We start from the raw sequence: 19937 nt of genomic DNA on the forward strand, positions 1-19937 counted from the left end.
GTCTAATTCCTCTGGGTCTAAATATTGTGGGAAAAGGTCAAACATGTTATAATAGTTTCATTATTGGATTCCGAACAAATGTTCACTCTATATAACTAGGTATAATATACAATGCAGAAAGTTATCACATTCAGTCCTTTCCTAGATTTAGATATTTCGGTTTTAATTCAGTGGTTGTCGTTTGTTTATGTGTTACTGTACACACTTGTTTTTCGTTCATTTTTTGGAGATAAATTAGGCCTTTTAGTTTTCTCGTTTGAATTGTTTTACATTGTCATTTTGGGGCTTATTACAGGTGACTATGCAGTATGGGCTTTGCTCATTGTTGAAGGCCGTATGGTGACTATAGTTGTTTACTTCTGTGTCATTTGGTCTCTTGTGGAGAGTTCTCTCATTGGCAATCATACCACTTTTTTTTACATAGAGCAAATTTTAAATTAGTTTTTGGCTTAAAAACAAATAACAATTACTTTTCTGTTTTACTTCTTTATAAATAGTATAGACTATATCACAGTTACAATGGAATGTACAATTTATTCTATACATATGTACATAACAAAAATGATATATGTGACCCTAAAACTTGATATCAAACAATATGGGATTTATTTGACTTATGAAATTAATATGCTAAATGTTCAACAATCATTTACATGAATATTTTCAAACTGCAACAATGATTTACTTTTAGCAAGCACTTAAAACAACAGGAAAATAAATCACACTGCTTTTGCTGGAAAGAGGCAATCAGTCCATTAAAGGAATAGATATTGACAATTTAATACAAAGTATAATTTTAGAATTTCTCTGAAAATAACACAATTTTAATCATTATCATATTTTCTTTTTCAAAACCAATATTATGTGTCATTCACCTTTTCTATGTCTTCATTAGAGCAGAATATTGACATAAAATGTAACACTGCTATGTCATGTAATATAATCATATGTATTAAAATCCACCCATTATTATTTAGACTATTACAGAAGTCATCATTTGAGATTCACAGTCATACAGATTCCTTTCACTCGTCACATTCATCAATATAAAATTATACATCAGACTAGCCAAGTCAACTGTCCGATTTCTACTGACATATTAAAGATGGCTTGTCTTAATTGTGGACAGTATATTTCTTTTTTTTCTGTCATAAAACACATATGAATAAGTAAATTTAAAAACAAATAATTAAGTTGTGTCCAGATTATCGTGTGCTTGTGTTAAACTGCATGAAATAAGAGGCTGTTGGTGGGTTGGTGTACACTTCTTTCTCCAAATACTGTTTGTGTGATTCCTGTTCAAGACCTAAACGTCTGTTTTCATCGGCCATTTCTCTGTTGATGTCTTTGTGTTTCCTGTCCATCTCTCTCTCTAACAACATACCAGCTCGGGCATTGGCATTAGCTTGTCTTGCATGTTCAATTTCTCTTAGTTCATCTTCCTGGTCTCTTCGCTATAAACAAAAGAAAATTGGAGGAAAAATTACTAATTTTAAACAATACTAAATTTTCAATATCAACCTGACAAAAAAATTGTTTGCATGAGTATTCAATTCAAAGCTTTTTTTTTCCATATTAGACCTATTGACAACATACATAACTGATAAGTTAAGGATACCAATTCCTCTTTATAGTATGTTACTTGTATATACTGAGTATATGGTCTCTCTATCTGAAGTTATTCTTAAAAATAATATCAATACTATAATATGTACATGTATTAATGTAATAAGAAACTTGAAATAAAATAAAAGTAAAACAATCAATTTTGAACTGAGAGCCTCTATTGGCTTATGGTCTAGTAGGATGTTGAAAGGAGCTTGTTTGTTGGATTTATTGATTGATAAGTGATTGTTGTGTGCTGCATCAAAGTTGTAAATATATTGATGCTAGTTTGTTAGGTTTGGTAAGAAACATGTGTTTATGCTATTTAAAGAAAGGTCTGTTTGATTGGATATATAAAGTATGCGGAAGAATTTCATGCACGGGGGGTTTGATAGTAGTTAAAGTCATTCGAGTCATTGCAGTCAAGTGCTCTAGATGCTTTTTTCCAAATAAATAATTATAAAAATTATTTAGTAACAGGTTGATAGTCCAAGAGGAGTCGCAAATATTGATGTGGCAGTGCCAGTTTGAGACAGACAATTCTCATTGATATAAAAAGAATTACGTGTACTTATTACCCGAATAAAAATGCACTTGACTTTTGCTAGTGACTACTCCCATGTGAGAGTTTTGAATTATATTGATAAATGTTTTATGTTCGATTGAGGTTACAAATTAGAACACAAAAAATCTATATCACGACCAGAGCTATTTCAAATATAATAACAAGAAGTGTTTCTATTAAATAAGACAAAAAATTAACTAAGTAACTAAATCATTATTTTAAAGTGAAATATACATGTTTATTTTTAAACTTAATGTGCAAAATTAGAGGAAAGAGTTTTGATCCTTTGCCAATCATAATTAAAAATTGCTTTTAGTGGTAATGTTTATCACAAACCTGTTTCTCTAGCCTTTGTTTTTCTTGTTCCTTTCGTATAGCCTCTAACTGTTGTGGACTCATTCCCTTCCATCTGTCTGGGATGACACGATGAGGACCAAATGCACTTTGAGCAACAGCAGGGTTCTCTGTTAAAGTATCACCAAATATGTGATTGGCGATTTCTGTCATGTTATCATCAAATTCTTGCTGTTTCTTTAGTCTCTCACGTTCATTTCTTTCTCTTGCCTAAACAATGTAATATATTAATTAATATTTTTGTCATAATAAATAAAAATTAAATGTTTGGTGAATCTATCCAGAAATACTTACTTCATAGGACAAATACATACATTTCAGGGGAGATAACTTCTACCACTATTGTTTAATTTTTATGATAATAATATGTAACAATGAAAACAAGTAAAAAGTTGGTACTGTAAATAGATGTTTACTGAATCCCACAATGACATTTATTCATACTGTAGATAATACTTATTTCCTTTTACAATTAAAGCTGAATGATCAAGAACTGAAAACCTCTAAAAATTATATAAATGATCAAATATTTGTTTCTTTGTCAGTACATTGTACCAAGACCCAATTCATCATATACTACTTACTAGTGCATTATTGTAATCTGTGGTGGCCATATTTATTGCCCGTTTACAATCATCTTCAGCTTTTTCAAGTTCCATTCCTCGTTGATCTAATTCCCTCATTTTCAGTTGATATAAACGATCTGCCTCATCTTGATTACGTCTAGCTTGATCTTTTTCATTGGCTTGTTGTGTTGACCATTCTCTTAATTGTTCTTGTTGGAATTTTGTTCTTGCCTTATTATTAAGATCTTCACCTGTATTGAGAAAAGGATAAACATGTAGAAATGTATGTACAGTTTAAAGCACTTAATTTTGATTACTGTCTATTTTGTTTCAAAACACACTAAGATCAATGAGAAAGAATGTGAATATTCTAAACTATTCTAGAGACTTTCAACTAAACTTGATACCTAAACCTTTACAGTAAAAATATTGAATGTAAAAAAGCAGTCTTTACCTTCAAATTTTTGAATACTTGAAATACCACATCTTGGATCATCGTCACTGACACGACCAGGTTTGTCCTTCTTCAAATAATCAGGGTCATATAAATCAAACTCTCTACGACCATCTGGCTGTTGGTGTAAAGATCGGAAATCATTTAATGCCTGATTTAATGCTCTCACATCTTGCGCCTGTCTTTTCTCTAACATCTCAGAAATTTTGTCATTTCTAACAGCATCAGCAGCTGAAAATAAAATGATATAATTACAGCATTTAAAGAGACTCCAAATATTCTTACATCTATTGTTCCACATTGTTTGGCTCTGTCATATAATGGTGAGTCTTTACCACGATGAGAACTTCTAATATTGTTGTCTTTAAATGTGTTTATAATTATTTTTTTTCCTTAAAAGAACTAGGTGGCAGAAATTTAGCCATCTCTTCTAAATTTAATTCTTTCCATATCTTATTCATACAGGTATAACATAAGCTAATTTAGAGCTTGGTATGATAAGAGCCAATTTATAGCATATAATCAAGCCACTTGTATATTTTTTGAAGAAAATATTATGTTGACTGCAAGATATCTTTTGAATGTTTAATGTGTTTTCTTAGTCTTCTTAGTGCATTCTCTAGATACATGACACATTCCCCATTTCCATTCTCAATTTTATATATTTCCTTTTATACATGTACATGTCAATAAGGTTAAAATGATATCATTTTGAATGTGAATTCAATATTCTTAATATTATAAAAAGAACTTTACTTTTCTGATCCATGTATCAATTGTGTGAAATAAAATATCTGCATGTAAAACTATTACCTTATATATCATTTGTTACTTGTAAGTTGTAATAGTGTAAAAGAGTATTCTTCACATTCTAAATGATTCTTAAGCATCTGTAAAACATGCTGAAGTTGCTTAGTTCATACATTTGTGAGTAACTTTTTAACAATAAAAATATCTTTTAAAGAAAAATTACCGAAAGCTTCACTTCTTTTCCGTTCATAATCCTCCTGTTCCTTTTTGTCTCTAACTTGTTGTTCAATAGCTTGTAAGTCTACCTAAAATTAAATAAAAAGTTGAAAACATTTTAATAACAATGGTGACTATTATACATCTACTAAGGTGACAGTTTATTAATGTTCAATTTTGTTTGTTCTTGAGTCAATGTACATTGAAAGTGATTGCCTTCTTCAAAAAATTAAACAATTGCAGATCTGCTCTCTTAGACCAAATTGTTTTTTAATGAATGAGTTACCATTGTGTACATAGTGTAAATGATATCAGTGAATAATGAGTTCTTACTGTCACAGAGAAAAAAATGAATTTGAAAGTCAATCTTTTAATTGTTTCACCTCATGATCGATATTTTAGCTATTTGTATTTTAGCAAACTCTTTAGCTAGTTGCACAATTCATATAAATGAGGATATATTTTCTGCAAACTTGTAAAACTAATAACCATCCCAAGCTCAACAGGTAGCAGATCTAGAAGCCTTACAAAGATAATGTTAACCCTAGTAGGAGATTCAGACTTAACATTTTAAGATGCATGCATAATTTCTACGCTTCATATTACTCATTCTGAAGAGCCAAGGGGAAACAAATATCAATAAAGATAAATTATAGATCATAATATATTGTATTCAAGTATTCTACTAGGTAAAACAAAGGGAAACTTATAAATGGTTGCGTCAACACTAATATTCAGCAAATTTTCAACAAAATTTAACATATTCTGTTCAAATAATAAACATAACGCAACTAGACAACAATAAGAAAGAAAAAAAATGGACTCAGGGCGAACAGGTATCAGGGCAAACAGAAACTAGGGAGAACGTGAATCAGGGCGAACAAACCCGGATTAAGGAAGAATACTGCTTTCGAATTTTGTTATATACTTTTTCAGTGGTAGTGGTAGGTGTACTGAAGTGGATAGAGACCTACAAATTGGTACCATTGGCGAATCCGGGGGGGGGGGGGGGGGGGGGGGGGGGGGTTCTGGGGGTTGGAACCCCCCTTTTTTTTTGGACGATCAATGCATTTGAATGAGGACATATAGTTGGATCCCCCCCCCTTTTGTCCTGGGTTGGGCACCCCCCTTTTTAAAATGGCTGGATACGCCCCTGGGTACAATGGTGATACAACGTAGATGTGGGAAAGTAAACCTTAACTTTTGCATAATGCATAATGCAAATGAATGAGGATATTCTTACCCCAATAGTTCTGCATTTAGAATTAAAGATTCTTGACTTTCTTTGATCTTCCATCAACCTACGGCGCTCAATTGCAGCCGCTTCCTTGTAATCTACTGGAAGATCGAGTTTGTACATTTTGAAAACAAGTTAAAGATAAACACTGGAAGAAATCCGACAGCTTCACTGATTATCTCGTTGCTAAGTTTACACGGTTGTTATCCGGAAGTTGACTGCGTATCTACAAAACATATGAATACATGACTGATCATTTACAAAAACAATATGCATATAAATATGTCAATATACATTAACCAAATAATATGTGATGATATATTTTAACCTTTTTAACTACAATGACATTTTCAACAAATTATTTCTGAGGATTTTTTCACCGCCGATTAGTCTCGCACTAATCTCGGTAAAAACGAGAACAATGGGAAGCGACGTCTGTTGGCGCTAAAAATTTGCATTCATAATGTAAACCAAAATATTTACATTTTCTTTTAACGTAGAAGTTAAAATCGTGATCTCTTCCAACCACCCACCTCACAACTTACAACAAATATCTTCTAGTTCAAAATGCCAGGTCACTTGAAATACATCGAGGTGGAAAACTTCAAATCATATCGTGGTAAACAAAAGATTGGACCCTTCAACAAATTTACTGCTGTAATTGGTCCAAATGGTTCAGGTAAATTATACTTTATTGATAAAAGGTAGCACACAAAACCATATACAAAATCAAGCGTCTTAGTTGAAAAAAGCATTATTTTTAAGTCCTTCAAATAAAGCACAGAACGTTTTTGGTTGGCAATATTATGGTGCCAATCACAGGGGAGGTAATCCCTTTGGGAATTTATGAGGCTGAATGCGCCACCATCAAGACCACTTGAAATACATCTGGATGATCAGACCATTTTCTATACCCGTGAATTGTTGACCGCTCTACAAATAACACAAATAATTGTTGGATTCAGCATCGTTGAACAATCACAATGTCAATGATCAGTTATTAATGCGCAGTGGCGGATCAAGGGGTAGGGTACTGGGGATTGGAACCCCCCTATTTTTTTGGACGATTAATGCATTTGAATGGGGACATATAGTAAGAACCCCCCTTTGTTCCTGGTTGAGAACCCTCCCTTTTTAAAATGGCTGGATCCGATCCTGCTGCGATACATCGAATGACCGAATAACACTGGTATTATCCTAATATTTTGATATAAGCACATATTGGTAACTATTAAACATTGATTATCAAATAATCAATGTTTAAAAGACACCAACTGTGGCAACATGTGTTAATAATATGAGGCAGGCATAACCTGTGAATGGGGACGAAGTCTCTATGTATTATTTTTTTTATTCAATCACGTTGATAAAAGAAACCGAAATACCGTACGTAACGTTCCTGATTTTGATTCTGTTGTTAGGGAATTAGCTGTGACGTTCTTTAAGTTATGACGTCATATTCGATGTAAACAAAAGAAACGCTTTCATCAGGTAATGTTTTTTCATATCAAACAATTATTAAAATTGAATTTGTATTGAGATCCAATCTTAATATATTTTACTAGACTGATAAATATAAATTTTTTCAAAGTCTCATGCAAACAAGACAGATATCTGCGCAAAAGCAGAGAAAACCGGAACAGGAAGTAGATCTGAAAAAAAAAGTTAACGATTTTGAGTTCATTAGTAGAATGGAAAATTCGGGAATTTTTTTTTTTTTTTTATTGATTTTTCTACCGTAATTGGGGACTTCGTCCCCTTATTAAAATTTCAAGTGTTATTTGGTCATTACAAGTGTTATTCAGTCAATCATGTTACCTGTTATTACTGTGTCGTGTGATAATGACGATTAATGTAATAATTTAAGCACATGTGACATTAGAAATTTAAGCAAAAATGCAGGAACTAAGTAGCCGTCTTTTTAAGAATGAACATGATGAACTTAGCCTATGATCAAAATGACAATATTTGTATGTCATTATATGACTATTATACATATTGGTAAAGAAAACCTTTTGACATAGTTCATGTAGTTCAAAGATCTTCACTTTATTTTAAAACAATAAATTAAAAAACTATTACTTTACAGCAAAACGCTTAACTGAAGCAACATTTGAAAAATTATTGAAATTAAATTTTAAAAAAGAAGGGATAAAAAAAGACATTCTAAATACAAAAAAAACAAACTATATGAGATTCAAACACACTTACTACATGTGGCTGCATCATGTAAACTTGCCAATTACTTTGTTAAATTAGCTCAAAGGCCCATTCTCCAGAATTGTTTCAGATACAGACTATATTCAATTAAGTTGATTCAAATGACAAATTCTTGTTATTGATTTGATATCATATCACTGACCTCGGGCCATGCAGAATGAAGATTCTTAAAAACTCATAGTAATAAGCTTTTAAAAGGCTGACAAGGAAAAAATTACTTTTCTGCACAAATAACTAAAATTACCTTGTAAAGTAACTGCATGTGAATGACATCAATTGAATCTCTTTTTAAATGCAATACCACTTATTACCTGTCTCTACATGTGAAAAAATAGAACCTGAATGTAAAGTTTTTCTACTAAAACAATTGAAATATATGATGACATCAGGAATTGACACACATTTATGTACCTTAAAGATAGACTTAATTAATTAGGCAGATATGTGAACACTATTCACATTGATAATGCAAACTAATTGGATATATTGACACTAATTGGGAACATTTTCTCAATTCTTAAAACAAAACAAGAATAAACAAACGTACATGCATTTAACATGTTATCTTTTTTTGTAGCTGTTATATTCATTATTTTGTAGCTGTAATATTCATTTTTTTTAACATTTGTACATCTTTATGCCCGAACTGACATCTTTGTGATATGCATGACCTTCAGATATCTGAAATTTTAACTTAATAAAATGTATATTAAAATTTCTTTTTAGGAAAATCTAACTTGATGGACGCCATAAGTTTTGTCCTTGGAGAAAAGACATCAAACTTGCGTGTAAAAAGATTAAGTGTGAGTCTCAAATACATCACATTTAAAATGTTTTTAATTGAGAAAAAATTTACATGGGTACATTGAAGACCCAATGGTGGCCTTCAGCTGTTGTCTTCTCTATGGTCGGGTTATTGTCTCTTTCATTAGATAGATAGTTTCCTTAAGACAGATTGTTTTTTACTATTAAATAAGGCCACCCTTAAAAAATTGTTTGTTTGGCATTGCCGACCCACACTATCAGCAGGTGGGTAGGTAGGTAGGGAATTTTTTTTTTTTTTTACATTTAAAAGCTTTATACATGTAAATCATGAAGTCTCTAGACCAATGTTGTCTAAAGCATTGCAGCATTGTTGTGTGTACATGCTGGTGGTTTCTTTGAACGGGGTCAACCGTCAATGTCACATTCTACATCATATGGATAATTTCATGTAAGACAGTCAGTTTTGTTGGCAGAGTTCACCAAAGGACCCAGAAAAAAACACAGAACTGAGGCAGGAAACTGACAAATTAACCATATAAAATGTACAATGTATGACGTGAAAATTGAACTTTTATTGTGGGACTGCCAATTGAACAGAGGCCTGATGTCACATCTTGTGGTCACAGTTTGGTAAAATTACCATAAGTTAAATGGCTCAACCACTACGGCTCCTTGTACAAATGGACAAAGATTTAAAACTTTTATTGTTTGCTTTGGTTTTATAAACATCACTTTCTACACCGTATGTAATTTCATGGCAGTCAGTTTTGTTGGCATACTATTAAACCGTAGTACTTGAAGGAAAACGACGGCAACCTGCGGGAAGAAACTGACTAACCTTATCACATATGACATGAAAATCAAACCTTAATTTTGCAACTGCCCAACTAGGGCTCAAACCAATACCTAGAGGCTAGTAATCATACATGAAAGGTGTGACGAACTACCATACAAACACGCCTACTGCCCCTGATAAGTTTTGAGGATATAGGATCTGTACCAAATAAGGATAGCAAAATATTAAAAATTTGGAAGGTTGGCACAAATAGACATGGAGTTTATACTAATATTATCCATTAGTGCAAGGTTTTTCAGGGCTATAGGTTTAAAACGTATGATAAATTCAAAATGGAAATATGCAGCAGGACAGACAATTTTTGCAGATAAATAAATTATGGGTTGTAATGCTTGTTTGATTAACAAAAATCTGGACATGCATTACATGAATACAGATAAATTAATGAGCCCATAGAATTGTGGAAAAGGAAGGGATTTTCTTCATCACTAGTACACTAGATACATTTATAAATATGTTTCTGTCAGTATCTTTTATGTTTTAAGAATTATTTTATTCATGTTAAGAAGAAAGGCAAGAAAAGGGGGAAGTACTTCAATTGACACAAGATGCTAGTCTTTAAAATATGTATGTTTTGTACCAGGCTAGCATCTACTGGTACAAAACTACTATAAACCTGTAAATCTGGGACCGTTTTGGTCTATGGGCTTTAGTGCTTACAGCCATAATTATCTTGAATGCATCATTGTGGTTCTGACTATAGTACATACTTTGTTCTCTGGTTCAAGGGAAAATTTGTCAATGATACATTTCAAATATTTAATAATATATTCAACAAATGTAAGAGCCACGCATATTTGTTCTGTGATGTCCCGGTGAAAAACTTCTATCTCATGAAACGACAAAGTCGAGCAGAAATCATCTGTTTCTGCTTTTAGCCTTTACAAAAGATAAAACTTGAGTCCTCTACAAGGTCTCTCAGAACGTTTCTTTCAAAGAATAGCTGAACATTTGATTTTTGATAAAATCCATCTCCCTTAACCAATGCATTGATGCTTTCCCCTGCCGGCCTCTTTGACATTACTTTTGGCAAACTTTTTCTATTCCATGTCATTTAAATGTTTGCTCCCAATACTGTGTAAGGCAAGCGCTTTTAAGATCGTGATTTGAAATAAGTAAAGCCAGGAACAAACTCGGCGGATACGATCAAATTCCGGCACAATTTCGATTTTTTTTAAAATAAAAAAAAATAAATTTCTGAAACGCAAATAAAATTATTTGGGCGGCAAGTTTTTCAGTGGGTTGGGCGGCAATGCCAAACAAATGAAATTTTATTTTAGGCCCAATGAGCAAAATGAAATTATATTTGGATTATTTGAAAACTTAATTTGTAGAAATAATTGTCTTTCGTTCTTCAAATGCGAACAGCAAAACAAATAATGAAATTCGTCGCCTATCTCACCGGAACTACACAACGAACATGTTCTTTCATTTCGGGCAATGTTTTGCCATCTTCCCTTTTCTATAGGTAACGCATGGTTACCTGCTCTGAATTTACACAATGTAAACAAATGTTTATCTTCAAGAATATTCAAGTAGTTCTCAAACTCCAATGTTTTTTTAAACAGTCTATAGTTAATGCATTTTGATGAGTCTTGTACTGAAGAGTACCACGTCTGCTTGTATTGGTCAATAAGCCTCATTCCCCATTTCCATTCTCAATTTTACAGGTTAAGAGAACAAAGTACAGTATATATAATCTAATGGCAGGAAAAGTGGGAACTTGATATTTGTAATATTTTCCTTTTACAGTTTTCAATCATGCCCACGACCCAAAAAATTTACAAAAAGGTTGAGCAGCTGCTAATTTTAATTGTTTGAGACATGTTTTCCTGACATACAATGTATGATCAGGATGAATGTAAGAACTAAGTCCTTTCTTCTGCCAAATTTAGAAAAAAATGGTTTTTAATGTAGATAATTGGAACTTCACTTAGAGTTTGGAAAGAGTGAGATTGCTCACCTTCTATTAGAAAGTTGTGAAATGTTTTTCAAATTTTAATTTCCATTTATTGACATGTGCTATCTGAAGTATTGATACTCTGGTCCATTGTTCTACAACTTTGTTTAATGTTTATAGGATCTGATTCATGGAGCACCAATTGGCCAACCTGCTGCTAATAAAGCCACTGTAACAGCTGTCTATGTTAATGAAGAAACAGATGAAGATACTCACTTTACAAGAGTCATTCATGGTTCTTCATCAGACCATAAAATTAATGGAAAGGTAAAGAAAGAGTACATGTGAAAAATGTAGCTGTTTTCAGGGACTGTGCTAACATACATAAAGCTTTTACCTACATCAGAATTTGTTGCTAGCTTAAATTAAAATTGCAATTGGCAAAGCCCAGCACATTCCCTGGTTACAATTTATTTAAGAATATTACACTGTCTAAGAAAACAGCACAATAAAACCAACTTAAACAGAAGAATTTTGCCCTTATTGGTTTTATGCAGCCATAATGACATGAAAGTAAGTAACTATAGGTCAAGATACTGCCTTTAACAATGAGCAAAACCTTGACTGCATAGCAAGCTTTAAAAGGCTCAAAAAAGACAAATGTAAAACAATTCAAACAGAAAATTAACAACCTGGTTTATGTACAAACCAATGAATGAAAACCAAATATTATATATATACAGCATTGCTGTAACAAACATGTACAACCACTGGCAAACAGGTTTCTGACTTGGAAAAGGTACTCACGCTCCCTAACCAGGAACAGTGGTATAACAGCAGAACAAAATGTACATAACATAATTAAGAAACAAATAGAAAAAATACTTAAAATGTAAACTACTCAAATAGTCTCCTGACTTGGAGCAGACACATATAGAATGGGGTGGGTTTAAATTCATTTTTTTTACAAATTCTGAAGTGCATTCTTTAAATAAAATGAATAAAAGAAAGGAAAATGCCACCACACATTATTTCATAATTATATTCACTCAAATTGTTTAATTTCTTTTTTTTTTACCATGTTAACTGTAAAAATATTTGTTAGTAAAAAAAGTACCCCCTTCTTATTACAGACAGTATCTGCTACTGAATATAATACACAACTTGAGAAGATAGGAGTGATAGTGAAATCCAAGAACTTCTTAGTGTTCCAAGGTACTGTTGAAAGTATTGCTATGAAGAATGCTAAAGAAAGAACTCAGATGTTTGAAGAAATTAGCAGGTAACATATTATTTCTATGGAAAATTTGTGTTTTAACTTTATTTACAATGTAATATGCACCATCAGCATTAAACCCTAAACTTACCATCCAAACCAGTCTGAATGACAGGCAAGTAAAACTTGATCTTTTAAACGTTTAGAGAAAAGTATAGTGAGTTTCAAATTAGATCGCAGACAGATCAGCTGTTTTTTAGTAAGTGACCTAGATTTTACTATTTATGTATTTTCACTATTGTAGCACACACTGCAATTCTATTTAGATATATTGTAATTGATTCATAATTATTATTTATGATATTTGCTTTTATTTAATTCCAACAAATCTTATTCTTGATTATTCAAAGTTTGGACTTCAAAACAGTTTTATTCCTTCGACTTTAAAATTGATATTTATATAATATCTGCCAACCATTTACAATAACGTTTGGCGCTTCATATTGCACCATATTCTGTAATTGGGGCACAAATCAGTGGCTCCGTCCTCAAAATTTTCAGTCAACCTCCGGTTTCCCCCCTTTTTAGCTCACCTGGCCGAAAGGCCAAGTGAGCTTTTCTCATCACTTGGCGTCCGTCATCGTCCGTCGTCGTCGTCGTCCTGCGTTAACTTTTACAAAAATCTTCTCCTCTGAAACTACTGGGCCAAATTTAACCAAACTTGGCCACAATCATCATTGGGGTATCTAGTTTAAAAAATGTGTCCGGTGACCCGGCCAACCAACCAAGATGGCTGCCATGGCTAAAAATAGAACATAGGGGTAAAATGCAGTTTTTGCCTTATAACTCAAAAACCAAAGCATTTAGAGCAAATCTGACATGGGGTAATATTGTTCATCAGTTCAAGATCTATCTGCCCTGAAATTTTCAGATGAATCGGACATTTCGTTGTTGGGTTGCTGCCCCTGAAATGGTAATTTTAAGGAAATTTTGCTGTTTTTGGTTATTATCTTGCATATTATTATAGATAGAGATAAACTGTAAACAGCAATAATGTTCAGCAAAGTAAGATCTACAAATAAGTTAACATGACCAAAATGGTCAGTTGACCACTTTAGGAGTTATTGCCCTTTATAGTCAATTTTTAGCCATTTTTCGTAAATCTTAGTAATCTTTTAGAAAAATCTTCTCCTCTGAAACTACTGGGCCAAATTTAACCAAACTTGGCCACAATCATCATTGGGGTATCTAGTTTAAAAAATGTGTCCGGTGACCCGGCCAACCAACCAAGATGGCTGCCATGGCTAAAAATAGAACATAGGGGTAAAATGCAGTTTTTGCCTTATAACTCAAAAACCAAAGCATTTAGAGCAAATCTGACAGGAAGTAAAATTGTTGATCAGGTCACGATCTATCTGCCCTGAAATTTTCAGATGAATCGGATAATCGGTTGTTAGGTTGCTGCCCCTGAATTGGTAATTTTGAGGAAATTTTGCTGTTTTTTTGTTATTATCTTGAATATTATTATAGATAGAGATAAACTGTAAACAGCAATAATGTACAGCAAAGTAAGAACTAAAAATAAGTCAGTATGACCAAAATAGTCATTGATCCCCTAAGAAGTTATTGCCCTTCATAGTCAATTTTTAACAATTTTCTTAAAATTTGAAGATTTTCAATAACATTTTCCACAGAAAGTACTGTTATAGATAGAGATAATTGTAAGCAGCAAGAATGTTTAGTAAAGTAAGATCTACAAACACATCACCATCACCAAAACACAATTTTGTCATGAATCCATCTGTGTCCATTGTTTAATATTCACATAGACCAAGGTGAGCGACACAGGCTCTTTAGAGCCTCTAGTTCTACGTCTCGTAATGATCGATCAATTCATATTTCCCACACGAATTGAATATAATAAACACATGGAGATAACAAGAAACCTTTTAACTAATCCTCGTCGTCAGTTTCGCCATAGAAATGCTGAAATATTTCCATATTTACAGCTTCGTTTCCAATTTCCGCCATTTGCATTTGTCAAAATGTTTGTTTTTATTTTCCTTCAATTTTCCTTCTACTGCATGATTTTACAATAAAAATTGCCGGGATTTCAAGCGCAAATGAGACCTTGTATATCCTCGACTCATACAAGGAAAAAATAGAGAGGACCCGAATGAAAACCGAATGGTTTAAGAGTCCTTATGAAAAATCCGTTTTCATCGCGGCATATGCCGCGAATAGCAGTGGCGGAAGGCGTATGTCATCGCGGCATTTTCCGTGTATAGCGTTGAAAGGGTTATGAGTTCAGAATTATTATTTGACATACAATGTTGATTTGTCATCCAAAATTTGTACGTGTTCATGGAAATTATTTAGTCCGTTGTTTTTGCCTTTTTGTCATGTTTTCACTTTTAGAGAGGGATTAAACTAGAAATTAAAATTCTGCAAGGAACATACAATAAATTAGATATTTGGAAATTAAAGAAAGGGAATATTATTTTTATTGTATCTTTATTTAAATCTTTAACTATTACCAGGTCTGGTGAGCTGAAAGAAGAGTATGATAAGGCCAAGGCAGAAATGTTAAAAGCTGAAGAGGATACTCAGTTTACCTATCACAAAAAGAAGGGTATTGCTGCTGAAAGGAAAGAAGCCAAAATGGAAAAAGATGAAGCTGAAAGATTCCAAAAGTTACAAGAACAAATGGTTAGTTTTGAAACAGACGTTTTATTACAAAAAAATATACTAGAACTAGAAGGGCCAACTTTAAAGCAATATTCTTCAATGGCCCTTATGTATCTTAAAAATAAGGTTCCCAATGTCAACTTTAAGTATCACATGACACATTCTTTTTTAACTTTAACTTTGTCCTTGGTCATATTAAAAGGGTCAAGTTTTATTTTGACAGTAGACTTTACAGTTAAAGAATTTTTCTGCTGTCATCGGTATCTGTGATAACTTGTACATCTAATTCAAGGTAATGTAAGTAAAATGTTTGGGGCTGTGTAAGCTTTCAGAGACATTTCTTAATTGTTCAGCTGACCTATTTCTACAACGTTTATACAATGTAGTTATTGATGTCTTACTTGATATATAATTTTGTACTACAGGATGATAAGCAGTTAGAACTTCAGCTGTTTAAATTGTTTTACAATGAAAGAGACATCGATGAGTTGGCTGATGAAATTAATAGGAAAAATACTTTGTTAGAAAAAGAAACAAGGAGAAGAGATAAAATTGATGATGAAATTAAGGAGAAGAAGAAGGAACAAGGCAGAATGAGTAGAGATCTGACCAAAGTGGAACAGTCTATAAGAGAATCAGTAAGTTTATGTTGTTTTATTGTCAAAGTCATACATTCATTAGTTCGTGAATAGAATAAAGTCATTTATATTTTAAAATTTTACAATGTTCGTTGTACAAGGAACATTTTTGTCAAACTTTTCTGGCCTTCTATTCAAAGGAATGATTATATTTGGTCTGCTGCTTGATAATGTAGAATGTAAGTAATCTTGTGAGAATTGAGATATGGGTATGAAATTAAAATTAACATTGAAATGGAACTTGTTTGTCCTAGCTTTATTGCAATGCATTGAATTTTACACTTCAAGGAGGCCGAAAATGTAGATTTCTGCAAAATTTGACTAAATTTTATGGATTTCAATCAAATTTTATAGCAATAGGTATAGGAAACATGAAGCGCAGTAGTCAACAAACAAAATACACACCTATTTATTACCTGTGAACAATTTTATTTTGTAGGAAGTTGAGCTGAATAAGAAACGTCCTTTATACATAAAAGCAAAAGAAAAGACTTCCCACATGATAAAAAAAGTTGAAGCAGACAAGTATGTTTTACAGTTCATATATTCGTTATTGATATTTATGACAATAATGCTAATATTTTTCATATGTTACATTTATTAAATGACTGACTTAATTCCTCAAAGACATCATGAAAACACTTGTTGCCCTGAGTTTATCAGGTGATTTAGTATAACAGTTGATCATGATGTTAGAGAAACCACATACCATTATGACAGAAGTTTTAGAAATGTCTTTATTGTTGAGAGAATTGCAACTGTGTAGGTTAAACAAGTATTAATAACTCATATTTGCATTAAATCAGTATTTATATGCAGTATTTTCTGAAATAATTAAACTTGCATTTTTGCCCTTTTTTCCCCAGCAATAACACTTGATAAATGCATGCAACAATTACTAAATATGCCTTAACAGTGTTAAGTGATTCAGAATTTTTACTATTCCATGTTAGCCAAGTTTGTAAGTTTCAAAGTTTATTGATAACTATATATTGTTCTCGCCCGTTTGACTTGCTATAATACAGTTACATTTAATTGTTATTTGTTATTCTCATGGGATTTTGTCTGATGCTTGGTCCGTTTCTGTGTGTGTTACATTGTAGTGTTATGTCGTTGTTCTCCTCTTATATTTAATGCGTTTCCCTCAGTTTTAGTTTGTTACCCCGACTTTGTTTTTTGTCCATGGATTTATGAGTTTGAACAGCGGTATACTACTGTTGCCTTTATTAATGACTAAGATTTTGTTTTTTCAGAAAATCCCTGAAACAAGCAAAGAAAACTCATGATAATCATGAAATGGAGGTCAGTTATATTTATTTAATTCTTGTATACTTACAGTAACCATAAATGACCTTTTTGTAATTTATTAAATATGGAGAAAAATTGTATTGGTGTATAAAACATACACTCAAAGTCCTAACAAGATAACTATCTTTCCTTAAAGCAGTTGCAAATATTTTTGTAATTTTATTTAAATTATATTATTAGTCTGTTTATGCCCCACCTACGATAGAAGAGGGGCATTATGTTTTCTGGTCTGTACGTCCGTTCGTCTGTCTGTTCGTTCGTCTGTGCTTCTGTACGTCCGTTCGTCCTGCTTCAGGTTAAATTTTTGGTCAAGGTAGTTTTTGATGAAGTTGAAGTCCAATCAACTTGAAACTTAGTACACATGTTCCTTATGATATGATCTTTCTAATTTTAATGCCAAATAAGAGTTTTGACCCCAATTTCACGGTCGACTGAACATAGAAAATGATAGTGTGAGTGGGGCATCCGTGTACTGGGGACACTTTCTTGTTTCATACAAAATACATCTTTATAAGTATTGACAACAACAACAAAAAATAAACCAACCAAATGGACGACTATGAAATATTTTTTTCTGTTTTGCTGCTTTTTATGCAACATATTTGAGTTAAAGAAAAGTCTGTTCTTTTCACAGTTAGTATTTCATTTAGATTGACATGTGTTAGTGTGAAATCTAAGGAAGCATGATTTTCTAGAACAAAGTGAGGTTTATTCCTTTGACATAAGATTGTTCATAATATGTAATGTTTGCAATTGGAAATGAGTTGATTAAATTGTTTATAATTATCTAGTTCATTACCATAAAAATATTGTTTTTATGCCCCACCTACGATAGTAGAGGGGCATTATGTTTTCTGGTCTGTGCGTCCGTTCGTCCGTCTGTCCGTTCGTTCGTTCGTCCGTCTGTCCCGCTTCAGGTTAAAGTTTTTGGTCAAGGTAGTTTTTGATGAAGTTGAAGTCCAATCGACTTCAAACTTAGTATACATGTTCCCTATGATATGATCTTTTTAATTTTAATGCCAAATTAGAGGGTTTACCCCAATTTCACGGTCCATTGAACATAGAAAATGATAGTGCGAGTGGGTCATTCGTGTACTGGGGACACATTCTTGTTTGTACTTTTTTTTAATGGTTTGCAAATGAAAGGATGAACATAAGCATGATGACCTTACATGTTTTAAAATTTTTATTTTTATATGACTAAGAAAAATCTCAGTTTTTCCCATACATATCTATTGTGCTGGTACAATGTACTTAATTGGTTTGTTAAATACATGCAGATAAGAGAACTGGAAAAAGAATTGGAAGAAGTTGACAAAAAAAGGCAGGAGTTTGAAGAAAGAATAGAAGAAGAGTCTCAGTCCCAAGGAAGAGATTTAAATCTAGAAGAATCTCAGGTATGATAAAACGTTTTGGTCACCTTGTGATCATTTTCTATATGTTTTGTAATCACTCTAGTCTACGGGATACAAAGACACACTGTGAAATAATAAATAAGCAAGGAACTATGCATACATTTAATTCACATAAAAAAAGCATGGGAAACATACATCAGACCATATCAACAGCCCAATCTTCTGAGAAAATAGTGTTGATAGTATTCATAATATGTCAAGTTATAAGGCCATTTTAAAAGTAAGGGTATTTTTTTTTAAGGTGGTACATAAGACTTAAGGGAGACAACTATAAAAATTTGTTGAATGTTTAAATCACATTCCACAAATATTTAGCTTCTCAATGACCATAATTAGTGTTTGTCAAACTGCTATTTATCCAATGAAGTTTTCCCCTAATACTGTGGTTAAAAGTTTTTGAAATTTGTATACTTTTATCAAAGGGTCAAAATTTTATGAAAAGTTAATGAGCCAAATTAATTTTAGTCAAGGTGTTTGGTACCACCTTAATCATACTAGAAATGTATCAACTCTTTAAATGTTACAAGTTATGCATTGCAACAATTTGTCTTAAAAGATCAGTACAATTTATTTCAAAACTATTCTTTCATTATGGCAATGTTAAACTCTTTTAAATTTGACAGGTACAAGAATATCATAGATTGAAGGAAGAGGCTGGAAAGAGGGCTGCTAGATATATGCAGGAAATGGACACTATCAGTCGAGAACAAAAATCTGACCAGGACAGATATGATAATGAAATGAGGAAGAAAAATGAAATGGGTGCTAAAATCAAACAGAAGGAAAGTGAAATGGAAGAAAATAGAAAAAGAGTGGAAAAGTTAAATGAATATATAAGGTGAACTTTGAGATTGGATAACAAAAATGTGATTAGGACAATTAGGAAGAAACATGAGATATGGACTAAAGTGAAAGATAGAATGGGAAAACAAATACTTTTCATTAAAATTGATGTATTTTTATAATATCTCCAGAAAAGAAAATTTTGCATGCATTTCATAAAAATGCAAGCACACAACATTTTGGTTGTGGCATAACTAATTCAAGCATTAAAGATTGTTGATGCCTGGATTTTTTGTCAGATCCTCTTCAAATTTTGATGATCATTTCCATTCATAATTACTGCTCCTAGATATTTTATTTCTTGGAAGTTCATTTATCAAAAGTAGAAATCTAAATTAAAG

General features: G+C 32.3%; 2 protein-coding genes across 2 annotated transcripts in view; one reads left to right on the forward strand and one right to left on the reverse strand.

Annotated features, from left to right (window-relative positions):
- Positions 1–470: 470 nt before the first annotated feature.
- On the reverse strand, positions 471–5968 carry LOC139497517 (RIB43A-like with coiled-coils protein 2). The gene is made up of 6 exons (XM_071285745.1): positions 5754–5968; positions 4518–4599; positions 3545–3775; positions 3109–3341; positions 2507–2734; positions 471–1454 (listed from the first exon to the last, which is right to left on the reverse strand). Exons 1-6 carry the CDS (start codon positions 5868–5870, stop codon positions 1206–1208), a joined length of 1140 nt encoding a protein of 379 aa, XP_071141846.1. The 5' UTR covers positions 5871–5968; the 3' UTR covers positions 471–1205.
- Positions 5969–6128: 160 nt separating this feature from the next.
- LOC139497509 (structural maintenance of chromosomes protein 1A-like) overlaps positions 6129–19937 on the forward strand; it is a 40558-nt gene continuing 26749 nt past the window's right edge. Inside the window, exons 1-10 of the mRNA XM_071285739.1 lie at positions 6129–6426; positions 8694–8770; positions 11669–11815; positions 12622–12770; positions 15245–15413; positions 15818–16030; positions 16470–16555; positions 17284–17332; positions 18619–18735; positions 19377–19591. Of these exons, the coding sequence (XP_071141840.1) occupies positions 6315–6426; positions 8694–8770; positions 11669–11815; positions 12622–12770; positions 15245–15413; positions 15818–16030; positions 16470–16555; positions 17284–17332; positions 18619–18735; positions 19377–19591 (1334 nt within the window). The 5' untranslated portion in view covers positions 6129–6314. The remainder of the gene's footprint in view (positions 6427–8693; positions 8771–11668; positions 11816–12621; positions 12771–15244; positions 15414–15817; positions 16031–16469; positions 16556–17283; positions 17333–18618; positions 18736–19376; positions 19592–19937) is intronic.

Source organism: Mytilus edulis, chromosome 1, assembly GCF_963676685.1.
Source record: "Mytilus edulis chromosome 1, xbMytEdul2.2, whole genome shotgun sequence".
Lineage (NCBI taxonomy): Eukaryota > Metazoa > Mollusca > Bivalvia > Mytilida > Mytilidae > Mytilus > Mytilus edulis.

Bases quoted from the DNA above. Each gene is read 5' to 3' on its own strand.
- LOC139497517 (XM_071285745.1), bottom strand. From the start codon at position 5,870: ATGTACAAACTCGATCTTCCAGTAGATTACAAGGAAGCGGCTGCAATT. The intron at 4,600-5,753 runs GTAAGAATATCC...ATTTAATTTTAG, and splicing joins CTAAATGCAGAACTATTGGG to GTAGACTTACAAGCTATTGA. The intron at 3,776-4,517 runs GTAATTTTTCTT...TTTTATTTTCAG, and splicing joins GAAAAGAAGTGAAGCTTTCG to CTGCTGATGCTGTTAGAAAT.